Raw genomic sequence first — 13,620 nt, 5'->3', positions numbered from 1 at the left:
GAAAAAAACTGCAGGTTGGCTATGGAAGAAGAATTGTTAAAAGTCAAATGTAATATAGAACACAAACAATAAACGCTATGACTTCCTTCTTACTCAGAGGAATAGCCAACCTCAGACAATTCTTTTGCTTTGTTATGTCTTATGAATAATGTCAACTACAATCACTCTCATGAATCTATGTGAAAATGGGTCAAACTGATAAATCTTACATCATGCATCATCATCAAACAGTGAATGGCAGCTTAAGCTAATATATATTTACCACATGTCCATGTCACATTAAGATGCATGGCTTTCCTCTCTCATGTGCACCTTACAGCTGTTACTATGAACAGCCATTTATTTCAATAAGGCAGCCAGCATGTCTCGTGGTGGGGTAGATAATGTTTGGAGAGAAGACGCAGCTGCAGTCCAAATCAGAGCCATTGATTTGGCCCTCAGCTTTACGGGACAGTTAGGCTCCCACAGGAAACAGCACAAGGGCATTCGCAGGACCCAGCTGGCCCCATGGCCCCCTGCATTAATAATCATTTCAATTAGAAAGAAAGTGTCCAGATGCTCATTTGGTTAAATAATGTCTCTTCCCTCCTGGTTTGTGACCCAAAGTTTAAGTTGACTGATAGGCACTTGGATTTTCAGATGCTGCATATTTTGAAGATGCCATTTGGGGTGGTGGTCTAACAGGCTATTATGTTCTGTAAGATTATTTCTTGTTTTTTGTCCATTTGGGCTCCACGTGTATTAAACCAGCACCTCCATCTACCAGATTGCTTGAAGATGAATAATCCAATTACCAATGAGTTTGTGATTGTGGAAGGGCACATCGTAACAAAGGGCTCTATCTTATACCTGGCCAAAAGCAGACTGACTTGGTTGTCATTTTCATGCCCAGCGATCACGTTGTGTTTGTAGCAAATATACTTAGGCGCGTTGGACTTAAAATGACGTGTGATCAAGGTTCACAAAATGCGCTTTTTACACACACACAGAGGGACACGCATCTTAAACAGTTAAATAGGTTACCTGTGTATTTGCTCATATGCAGTCAAATGGAGTTTGGGGGAAAGGATCGGGAGAGTGGATTGGGAGACAGCGGAGCTGAATGCTTTCGGTGAGTGGCAAGCTTTATTCTTCCCCATCTCCTGACATCATTATATGGCTGTCGGCATTGTGCATCCTTTCTGGTGATGCCAGAAGACTCACTAATGGCTACTTCATCCATGCATGCTTCACCTCATGGAGATTGGTGGATTTCTGCTGCTCCTGTAAATGGTCTGCTTGTGCGTTTCACTTTGCAATTGGGCATGTCCATTTCCTTGGTAGAAAAGCACTCACTTTTTTAATTTGCAGGTGCAAGGGAATAGGAGGTGACACTCTAATTGGTTTGATTCATGTTACACCAAAAACACACCTATGATAAAATTAACTAAATACAACTCTTTTGCCCCTTGCGTCCGGATTATGTGCCTTTAAACTACCAAAGGTGGAGTTGGACATGCCCTAAATCCAGTTGTACCGTGCACTGTAAGTCATGTGCTATGGATCGTTTAAATAGGGCTGAAAAATTCCTTCAACTTTAACCCTCACTTATCTGATCTTAACTATAAACTGACTCCGCCTTTATGACAAGCACATGCAGATGTTAGAGAATATGATATTAGATTTTTTTTATGACTGTCCCTGCAGAGGGTAAGGTCTCCTTCTAACTTCAGTCACCTTTTTGAAGTAGGATTCCTCTTGTGTGTTGAAGCTTTTTCATTATCCAGCAGAGATGCTGACAGCGTACTTTTCATTTTACATACATCTTTCTCTGTCTTCTTCTCACAGCAAATCACATCAAAAGTCCTTCACAGCCAAACAACTCTTTTCATGCTTCAGAAGACCAGATGAAAAAACTTTGATATTGCGAAGCACTACCAAGTACTGTACCTGAACAACAGCAGGATTACTGATCTGTCTGTAGCAGTGTTACGGGCCGATTTTCTCATTACTTTCCATGCATATCTCAGCTTAACATATGTGCTGCTAGTACAGAGGGAAGGCCAGAGATAATTGTGTACATGACAAAGTGTAATCTTCAATCATCTGCTCACTACTGTGCTCCGTACTGATACTTCCTCCATACAGCATCCCCATGTTCTTCAGCTTTAGCTCTTAGTATCCTCCACATAAAAAGGACATTAATACACCATGATCCATCTGTACGGTTATCACTCAAGAGAAAAATCTTTGACTATATTCAACCTGAAACTCACAAGCCAGTTTGAGGCTATTACTGTTGCTACACACACACACACACACACACACACACACACACACACACACACACACACACACACACACACACACACACACACACACACACACACACACACACACACACACACACACACACACACACACACACACACACACACACACACACACACACACACACACACACACACACACACACATATATATGTATACAGTACATACACATGTTTATATAAACATATACACACATACACTGCCTCTTTGCAGGGCGTAGCATAAACATTGTTACAGTAACAATAAAACATGAATACAACAGCCATTCATCAAAGTCAGTGAGCACAACAATACTCAGTTAAAAAGCAATATAAACCAGCTATAATGCATAAACTAGGTTTAATGGAAAAATATTAGTAGTAATGACATTGACCAAGTGTGCTATTTTATCGATCCTTTAAAATAGTAGTCATAGTAATCAACTCGTACAATTTTAGGTTCTTCTGAACATCATTCCAGGAAGAAGGGGCAGCATATTTAAAAGCTGTTTAGCTTAGTTCTGTTCTAACTTTGGGGTCCACCATCTGCAGAGTATTATGAGAGCGCAGGCTTACTGATTTTGTTTTTTATACATGTATGTACACAGATAAGAAGGAACCAATCCAAGGTTACAATGGTGTACAAGATGTCCAGAGCCAGTTCTAAAAGGTAAAGCACAATACAGTATCCAACTACTTTCGGCACTGCTCAGGTGCATTCATGAAGAGCAGATCACCATAATCCGGTAAAGGTAAAAACATTGCAAAAATCAAACTTTTCAGGACTTTTTCTAAAAACTTAATGTAGGTTTCAGTTTGAACACAGGGTTTCAATAACAATAATAATACCTAAATACTTTTTGCAATTTGAAAACAACAAGAGTTCAGCTCAAAGCAATTTCAGTCAAAAACAACTGGACTGGTTGTTTGTCTAGGAAGACGTTTCACCTCTCATCCAAGAGGCTTCATCAGTTCATGTACGCATCTGACCAGGCTGGGACTGGTCCAACTAACTGGTGTGGAGATCCAGGTATTTAACCTCTCACAAGGCCGATGATGTCACTGACACCCTTTGTGCTCCAAGTGCCCACGCCCATCGTTAGAGTGACAGTCGTTGGTGGGCAGTTGGTTTCGACTTCGTTAGTGCTCTATTGAGTCTGAACGACAGTCGTTGGGGTCACCCGGGCCATGTGTGAACAGTTGTCCTTTGAGGTTAGATTGTTGAATCTCCTGGGAAGGGATGAAAGGGCGGCATTGTAAATTGGAGATAAGTGGTGTCTCAGACCCCCTCCTCTGTTTAGCGATGGTTTCTCCACTTTTACATAGATGGCTCTTTTACTCCTCTTTCAAACCATCTGTCCTCTCTGTCCAAGATTTGAACATTGCTGTCATCAAAGGAGTGGGCTTTCTCTTTCCTGAGAATGCCGCCCTTTCATCCCTTCCCAGGAGATTCAACAATCTAACCTCAAAGGACAACTGTTCACACATGGCCCGGGTGACCCCAATGACTGTCGTTCAGACTCAATAGAGCACTAACGAAGTCGAAACCAACTGCCCACCAACGACTGTCACTCTAACGATGGGCGTGGGCACTTGGAGCACAAAGGGTGTCAGTGACATCATCGGCCTTGTGAGAGGTTAAATACCTGGATCTCCACACCAGTTAGTTGGACCAGTCCCAGCCTGGTCAGATGCGTACATGAACTGATGAAGCCTCTTGGATGAGAGGTTAAACGTCTTCCTAGACAAACAACCAGTCCAGTTGTTTTTGACTGAAATTGCTTTGAGGATAACGATGACCTGGACGAATGAGAACATTCACAGGCGAACAAGAGTTCAGATTTGTCTGCATTTAACTGTCATGATGGCATCATGACAGCCCTCCTCTACCCTCTTTTTTCTGTTTGTTTCACCCTTTTTGTTTTCCGGCATGTGTCTTCCTTCTCTCTGTGCGTGTCTGTGAGCTGTGGGCATGGCTATCTAGCCTGGAAGGCTGCACCAGGTGAAATCCATCTCCACTAATCATCTTCTCTCCAGTATAAGAAGACTGGCCTGAGACTCATGCGTTGCCAGATCGTTTAATCAGAGAGAGCGATAGTGTGCTGCGTATCTGGCGTCCTTGTTGTCCCTGTGTCTTACTAAATTATATGGAAAAAATATATCCAAATATGGATACATGGCAGACGGAAGGGGAAGACCCAACAAACTGTCACTAGACATTTTGTTTTCTAGTTGACAAGTTATTTGAGAACCAACCTTGATAGTCATGTCAGTAAAATATCTTCGAGACAAGGCTTTGCAGTGCAGACGCAAAACCTTGGGCAATTAAAGATGTGATAGAGTTCCTAATTTGCTTCACCTCTTCCGAGTTGGGTGTATGTGCTTCCATAAATAAGCTTTTAGTCAGAGGAATTAACTTGTGACAGTGAGACAGATGTGTCAAATAACCAGGAAATAAACACTTCGCCTCTCTATCTCATTAATTGTCTGTGTCTTTTGAAACTTTGAGATATAAACAGTTTGCTGGGACATTCATTGTGCTCTCAGCAGAAACACATACAAATATTAGCTGTCTATATTACGAGAATATCATCCATTGTTTGGTGAGTGCCGATCACTCTGTACCGAGGCCTTCTGAAGTAGTGTTAATTCATGCAGAGCCCAGAGCCACGAGACAGCGTTGCGCTGCTAGTCTTGTGACGTTAGTAAGCACTGTTATGTGAAACGCCACAGACGAGGCATCTGGATCGATTTTTCCCCCACCCTAATATATAGCCAAGCCTGATTTAAAGCCCACAATATTGATATGAATTCATAAAAATGGAGCAACATGTTTTGTTGCACTCTGCAGCTTGTGTCTGCATGTCCAAACCAGTTCAGATGCTCCCTTTGTTATTGCACTTTGGTTAATATGATTTTTTTTTCTGTACCAATGAATGTGCAGCTAAATTTCTCCAATCTGATCCCAGCATTAGACCTTTCTTTTCTGATGTCTGCTGCCCTCTCAATGTGAGCTCTGATTAAGAGATTCATTACACTTGGGCCCTAATATGCACAGTACTTCCCTCAAGTGCAATTTGCGGCTACTTTTAAACACTGAAATGATGGATAGATAAATGGATAGATAAAAAACAAAACACTTGTTCAGTGGAAGGATAGATGCAGCCAGAAATAGATTTGTATATCTTTGATGTGTGGCATTAATTCTTTTCCCCATTAAAAACATGAAAACTGCACTTCAGGCAAAGTTTATGTCGGTCTCTGTATTTTCACTCCAAGACCAAAGAGTGATGAAAGGCCTGTTTTCATTAGCGGCAGCTGATTCTCTGGTGGTCTATCAGATGATGTTTGTTATCATGTTGAAGACAGACAGGCAGCTGGAGGATCAGATAGGCCATCTGTCAACTGAGATGCAGATTGTCTAAGTTTGCTTCTCTGACTGATTTACCAGTCATCAAGTCTCAGCCTGACAACAAAAGATCATAAAAAGGGTATTTTCCCCCATAAAATCAATGTGTCAATAGTTTTGAAAGTTAAACAGCACAATGAGAGCTCTACTATGGGCTATGCTGAAGCGTATACATACAGTTTATTGCTGATATAAGGAATTTCAATGGTAACTTGAATTAAACCTGGTCTGTTCCTTTTGCAACTTCTGATCAGACTGCAGTATCTGAGGGTTCATGTATGTACAGTCACCATTCTTACTCTGAAAAGTAGTCTGCCAATTCACTCATGCAAGATGTCATCACAGTTCAAAATTTTAAAAAAGTGATCAACTTGACTCCATGCTTCTGGTGCATTGAAAAAAACTCCCCTCAACTCATGAGGGGCTCACATTACAATTTACGGTTTGTCTGAAAACACTATCAAGTACAAGGAGCGGTTTCCATTCTGCTTTACATAGAAACTGTAAAAAAGCCTATTCAGATATATTTGGCTTCATTACCATCTCACCACCTCTCATCCTTCATGTGTAGCAGCAATTCATGTCAAGCATCTTTTGACAGCTTGTGCATAAAATACAAGCACTTGGCTGTGTGCTAAGTGTTATGAAAAACAACCTCTTTGCAGTATCTAACATATTTTAGTGGATGTTTCCACAGGGACCCGAAAAGAGTCGAGACCGACAGCCCCATTGGCGCATCTCTAGTGAATGGTAGCATTAATGCTTGGCTGGCGGATTGGCAGCTGGGTATTGATGGTCCATTTCAGTCTGTGACTGGGGAGTTAGGGTGAGAGGACAAGGATGTGTGTGTGGGCCAAACACGCCCTTTTTATAATAGGGCTTGCCCCTGTGCCAGGGGAAGCTGGTTTGCATAAACTTGTGGGTGATTACTTTAAACAAATGACTGCCTCATTACTAGACCCCCAGAGTGTCTCATGCATATATACAAACAGATACACACACTCTCACTGCCCTATGTTTTGACACACACACACACACACACACACACACACACACACACGGACAAACACACGGACACACACGGACACACACACACACACACACACACACACACACACACACACACAGTTAGACATTTACACGGACATAAGCATTTGGTTGGCTGTGTACACAGAAAAGGGCAGAGCACAAAGGCTATACTCAGGAGGGTACAAGCTCCATCCAATAGACTAATTAGCATCTCCCAATTACACCAGCCAACACTATGTGGTGCTCCAGTTAGCTCTGGATGATACTACACAATACAACAGAATGTGTCAGTGCGAACGGCCATGTCCAAACATCTGAGCCGCTCCCCCAAAAGCCAAGCTAATGACTGCAATTAGCATCGTCAGATTCCAAGCTCTGGCCTCAGCTGGTGTAAAGTTGGAAAGACATTTCGTGTTTTTTGCCACATAGCTCAATATATGGAAATTAGGGATAAATGATTTAGCTTGTTTATGCAACAGCATAATGAGAGCTGCTAGATTGATATCTTAGGTCCTTAATTACTTGGCCTGATTTGCCCCGTACCATCTACCTCATACTGCCTCAGCGTTGTAATCACAGTGCTCAGAGATCCACTAAAAGGCAAAACAATGCAAAGACAAATAAGGTTAAAACTAGCAACTATTTTCATTTTTGACTGATCAGCATTTTTGACCATTTTTACATTTGATAGAAAAACAACGAATTGATTCCTCGTGAAGATAATGGATGGAATAATAAACAATGAGAACAAAAAATCATTGGTTGCAGCCTTATTACTGTCCGACAGGAAGTTCAAAGTCCAAAGATCTTCTATTAATGATAATATGAAACTCTTTACAATAGAGTGGCAGAGACCATCAATGGTTGAGCATTGTCCCTTGATCAATGACTTAAAGACTGAATCAATCATTCAAATTGCTGTTGAATTAAATAAAACATTTGACTCTTTACATGGAATGACCAGTTTAACATCACCTTCATCTTTGTAAATACGTAAGGGTTTGCACCATTGGCAAATAATGATGTCGTTTCTCTGTTTATATTAATGGCAGTAAAAATTTAAAATGCTTTTATATATGCTGTTTTAAGGGGCCGCCAAAATGATGCCGTGCACACAGCTGGCTTTTTCTTGGAATGAAAAGTACATTTCTGAACTGCTTTGTTGCCCTGCTGTGGCTAGTCTGATTTTTTTTTTTATCATATAAATGTGCTGGGTATTTCTGTACTCAGAGCACAGACATTAGCCATTAAAACTGTGGGTGGCTGTAAGCTTTCAAACATAAGCCTCTGGGAGGCCATATTAACTACTGGGAGGATACCGAGAAAACTCACAGCGAGCTCACTGACCATCCGAGAGTAACATCACTGATCTTACTTAGGAAGGAGGGCAGCCTTTGCCCACTGGGACGGTGGTCTCAGTGCAAACACTTCAGCATCTGCCACCTGACCATTAGCTAAATAATGCATGCCGCTTTGGCCTGTCACAACCAGCCTCATACTCATTACCGCTGCTGAGTGGTGTGAAAAGTCAAGTCAGCAAATGTGCCGGAGTAGGAGTAGACATGGCAATGCATGCAAACATGCACAAAACCACACAAACCCACATGCAAACTGTGGCTTCCCAGCAGCTTATGATGAAAGCTTGCAGACATCCATGGATTAAAGAAGGTTCTTGAGATTATGTGGAAAAGCTAAGTGTGGGTAGATTAAACTCACTACCAAGAATGTGACCCAAGTTTAGGACATGAGAAGTTCATCTGTCAATCTCTGCTGCAGAGACAGATTAAACAGCATGTGCATGACAATAAGAGAATGGATGGATGTTTGTGTGTGGAAGTATGCACGTTGAACAGCAGGACAGATTTGCAGTATATCCGCATCTCTGCAGGCCCAAAAGTCACAGTGACCCAGGGCTCTCTCTCCCTTCAGGAGCATTTCCCATCAGAAGCCTGTTACACCGCAAAGGCCATTTTACTCCCAGAATAGCAAATCTGGGGAAATGTAATCTTTGAAGACCCGGCTAAAATAGCCTGACAAAGCCATTTTCTGGCAGAGCAACATAGGGAAAGCTCAAACACCGGAGCTAAATTTTCAAATGATTTTTTTTTACTTTTACTTTATTGGTTCATGGTCTGACATTAATTTTATATTGGTTGACCTTAAGCACTGCTTGTTGAGTACATGTAAGTCTCTGGCAGAATTTTAAAGTCATGAGAGCAGTTGGTTTGTTGAGACAGTGCACTCACCCCTGTGAGTTATACTATCAGGTAGGATGGTCTGCTCTGACCACCCGTAGTCTCTATCATTGGTTCACCTTCATTTTAGGCGATTCTTGGTGTCTCATACTACTCGTGTTTTCTTCACGCAGTTTAAGTTACGGACAATACTGTTTGCACTTACAGGTAGCAGGTTACAGTGTAATTCTGGTCCAAAATCATCCCATGGTTTTTTTTCAGCACTTCTATAAATTAAATAAGTCATCAAGACACTTTTTTGCGTGTATGAACTATTAATTGAGAAATCCGGGAGAGTCGCTACCAGCCGGATGTGGTCAACACTGATTAGCTCGGGGCAGTACGGTGAAGGCATTAAAATGGCTTTTGGATTGCATTTGGTAATCCACTTGAATGGACTTCACTACGAGAGGAGCTGGTACTGAGGCCAGTAGGTAAGTCTTTCAAAACAGTCTTTTAATAAACTCTGGGTTCGCTAAATAAGTTGTTGGTGCTTTGTTTTATATGTAGGGATACTCATGCTACTGCAGTGGTTTGGTGTTAATTTTAGCAATATTAGTGGTTAAAAAAGCAGTTTTAATGCCTTCACCGTAATACCCCGATCTAATCAGTGTTAGCCACGTCCAGTTGTTAGCGACTATCCCTGATTTATCCGTTAACAGTTTATACATAAAATATTGTCTCAATGGCTTTTTTGATGTATGTAATTGCCGAAAAAGACCATGGGAAAATTATGCGCCAGAATTACACTTTAAGCTTTAATTATTCTCCCACTCAGATGCTTACACAGACCGCTGTAGACACCAAGGAGTTCTGTCACTTTCAGCTTTGACAATTTGTTCCACACCTGCGTGGCTACAAAACAAATAAACTGTTGTGTTAAAGGCCATATTATGGTGTTTGATCTAAACAGCAAATCCTCACATTTGAGAAGCTGGTGTGAGAAAATGTACTGAAGCACAACTGTATAACAAATCACTCAAAGTGTCCCTATCCCTCCGCCACTCTCTTTTTGCCCATTGCTTTTATCAACTCCCCCATGCTCTTGATAATTAACAATTGGATAAGGCCTAATCATGTGGACATGGGAATTGATTTGATTTAACCTTGGTTTAACTGGGAAAACCTCATGAGACACTTGCAGGGGAATCAAACATCAGACTGACAGAGAAGCAGTGGGAATTTGATAAGCGCCGTCAGCTGATCCCACAATCTGCCATCTGTACCCACACACATCCTACCTTCATGTGATGTGTACAAATGAGTAAACCATCAGTTCAGGACTTTTGAATTTGTGCAGCCTATTTGATGTGGTCATCATTTTGTATACTATTCAGTGACATGATTGTAATCAAATCTACAGTTTTCAGTCATTTTCCTCAAATGTTCACATTTCTAACAGAGAAAGACGTGATGCTGTTATGACTTTAGTCAGAATAAAGGGCCATTACACTGTACTATACAGGTACAGAGCACAAGCTGCAAATGTTGAGGGCTCTTCTATTAAGCAAGATGAAATAACATTGTCACACTTTAAAAAAAATGGATGGCCTTGTTCTGATCACACTCATTTCCATACTTGGCCTTTCTTTTTGATCTGGATTCACACCGGTACAGTTTTGTGACTGTATCTTGGATAGCTGAGACACTATTGACACACAAACACACACACACACACACAGACTCAGAAGGCTAAAAAACATATCAGTGTCACTGTTATGGCTGGTAACCACCAACAAGTAAACATCTTGCTCAGAAAGCAGTTTGAAAGGTTGCATAGACTTCGCAAGTGTTTTTCCTAATAGACTGTGCATACACACTGTCGTCATACACCAGGAGGAGCAATTGACAAAGGTCTTTTATTAAACCCAAACAACAGTTTCTGTACTTCATTGTTTTGGGGCAATGAACAACTGCAGAGCACCAGACAAAACAAACCCTTAACATGTCAAAAGTTCAGTACAGAAAAGCGAACGTGATGTCTCTGGAAGTTTAAGTTGATATTCCCTTTAACGCATCTTTTTATTTTTTTGCTCAGATATTCTTTTGACAAAGTTTTCTTTAGCCCATGCAGTTTTTGCACGGCTTGTTCATCGTCAAGTCCGTCCTAGAAATGTCAATGTGCCAAAAATGAGACCGCAAGATCACAGTTCATTTTTTGCTTGGTAATTCCTGAAGCCTGTAGCGACACTGAAAAGAAGGAATCAGTGTAAATTGAGTTGGGCAACGAAATTAGTCAAGATGACAACCTCTGAAGGCCTTGAGATGAAAGTGAATCTTAAGTGTCACAATTCAATTTGCAACCTAAATTGCATTGAGCCATACCTCTTAGTTTTGACTTGGATGGATGGATAAGGGACAGTTGTTTGACATTAAAGCGGTTGTGAATAAAGTGTAGACGATATAATTAGTCATCCCTAGCAAGCACATTTTCTGTATAGGTGTATTGTTTTCTCTAGCAAAAAAAAAAAAATCAAGATTCACAGTTTTGATTTAAGTACTTACTACCTCAGAATCTAAACCCACAATTCAAGATCAAGTTTGGCATCAAGCAGCAACCCAGCCAATTAGATAAACTGTATTTCCCCATTCATCTGAGCAAAGTAGTGGAGGATTAATGTAGCAGATCACCGTTATCTATTCTAATGACACCAGTTTCATTGGTTCATAACTGACTATCAGCATCAGGCCTGACCATCTGGCCTCATAATGTACTGTACAACAAGGTTTCATGTCCCAACATAATTCCTCTGCTTCTGTTTCATCAAAAAATGACTCACTTCACTGCTATGCCACATCTGGGGCACTGCAAATCATGTCACTTCAAATAGGAATATCTGTTTAAAATCTAGATGTAAGTGTATGATTTTTTTTGTTTAAAAGCAAAATCATCCTCATCATTTTCCGTATTTTAACGGCACATGTTTCTATTTATTTCTATAATATCACTTGTTTTATTCTAGGTTCAATTGCTGCCAACCTCTTGAGGGGAAAGTAATTACATTTGATACACTTTGAATAGACCTGCAGTGGCACCTGTGCTTGATTTGTTACTATAAAAAATAAGATTTCCCAGGCATCGCAATAATTCCTTTGTTCCATGGCACAGTGAACTAGTTTGGCCTTACTATTACCATTTCCATTGCACTTTTCCCCAGGAAAAACAAAACACATTGGCAGTATATCTGTTAGCCATTACCTCCACTGGTCCCCATTCTTCCAGGTTCAGGGCTGATGCATATCCAACGTGGCAGCCGGTCGCCAACACTGCGCCGGGATGAATAGTTTGTCATCCCTGCTTCCCTCTCTCCCACTCCACCCTGCTCTCTGTCTCTTGCCAGAGCTGTTTGCTCAGCTGTTCCCCTCACTGACTGCATTTATCCCAGATGAGCAGCACAGCTTACCCCGTTAATCTGTGTGTGAGTGCGTCTGTGCGCATGAGTGTGTGTGTATATGTGCGTCTCCATTCCAGGCATCCCTTTCATTGGCCCCCTGATGACCATCTGAAGACACACCCTGATCAAGGGGGGGGCGCACACACACACACACACACACACACACACACACACACACAAACCCACACGCAGGAGACAAACGTAGCACTCACGGGATGAGAATTGTGCTAAAGTGGAGGTCATTTGGAGCATATCTTATCTTGGAGATGTCACAGCACATAAAGGCCTAGTCAATGATGTTGACTCCACCATACCCCACATTCACATAAATTCAACAAGGCAATGATAGTCCCTAAACTGTGGTGAAAGCTGTGGTGTCTTTGTCTCTGTCTGTCCATCTGTCTGTCTTTTCTCTCTCCTTTTCTTCCTCCCCAATCGGTCAAGACAGATGGCCGTCCTCCATAGAGCTGGGTCTGTCCGGCCATCCTGCCCGTTATAGGGAAGGTTTTCGTTGTCACTGTACTTAACGAGGGAATTTTTGGGTCTATGTAAATAATAAATAAGTCATATAATGTGGTTTATACCTACTCTGTAAAGTGTCCTGAGATAACTTTAGTTATGATTAACACTGTAGATAAAATTGAATTGAATTTAAGTCATATGTGTATATCTGTGTTGGTTGACAGCCGCCTGAGATTGGTGCGATACTAGTGTCATAATTTATTTCCAAAACTGTCCCTTCTCCTACAACTAAGCCATTAAACAATTCAAGGCTTCATATCAAGCTCTTCAATTAATTGTTTGTTTACATGGTAATTGGGGGAGAAATAGGGCTGACTTACAAAAATGAGAGTTTTTAACCTGACTATAAGCAGTGTGACAAGATATATAGTAGAACAATGTTTGGAGATACAAAAGGGCAAATATATCAGCAGCAAGTAACCCTTATCAATTGGCTTCCAAAATGAGATTCTGGGTAGAGTGAAGTGATACTCATTTGAGTCAAGTGACTGCAAATTTCACTCAACTCACTCAAATGGAAATGTTTTTTCAGTGTCAGTGGAAATACTTTCACCTCAATTCCTGCCCACAAATCTACATCTGTTCATTCCCATTTGCATGTTTCAACTTACATTGCATTCACATGGAATCCTGTCACACTGTATACTGCAGCTGAGCAGCAGCATTTATTCAGAGTCTGCTGAAATTCGGAAGGAGAGGGAAGAAATAAAGTATCTTCATGAGAACATTTTAATTTAGATTTC

General features: G+C 41.1%; 1 protein-coding gene across 7 annotated transcripts in view; it reads right to left on the bottom strand.

The window, feature by feature from the left end:
* kazna (kazrin, periplakin interacting protein a) overlaps window positions 1-13,620 on the bottom strand; it is a 129,841-nt gene that overhangs the window by 87,523 nt on the left and 28,698 nt on the right. The window contains exon 1 of one of the 7 annotated variants that reach the window (XM_083920590.1): window positions 12,160-12,263. The exons of the other annotated variants lie outside the window; for them this stretch is intronic. Coding sequence (XP_083776716.1) covers window positions 12,160-12,253 — 94 coding nt within the window. The 5' untranslated portion in view covers window positions 12,254-12,263. Of the gene's footprint in view, window positions 1-12,159; window positions 12,264-13,620 lie in introns of those variants that run through there. 7 annotated transcript variants of the gene reach the window in all.

The sequence above is a fragment of the Echiichthys vipera genome, assembly GCF_963691815.1.
Source record: "Echiichthys vipera genome assembly, chromosome: 9".
NCBI lineage: Eukaryota > Metazoa > Chordata > Actinopteri > Perciformes > Trachinidae > Echiichthys > Echiichthys vipera.
The sequence above is the reverse complement of the archived record's forward strand: the minus strand, read 5'-3'. Positions and strand labels throughout refer to the sequence as shown.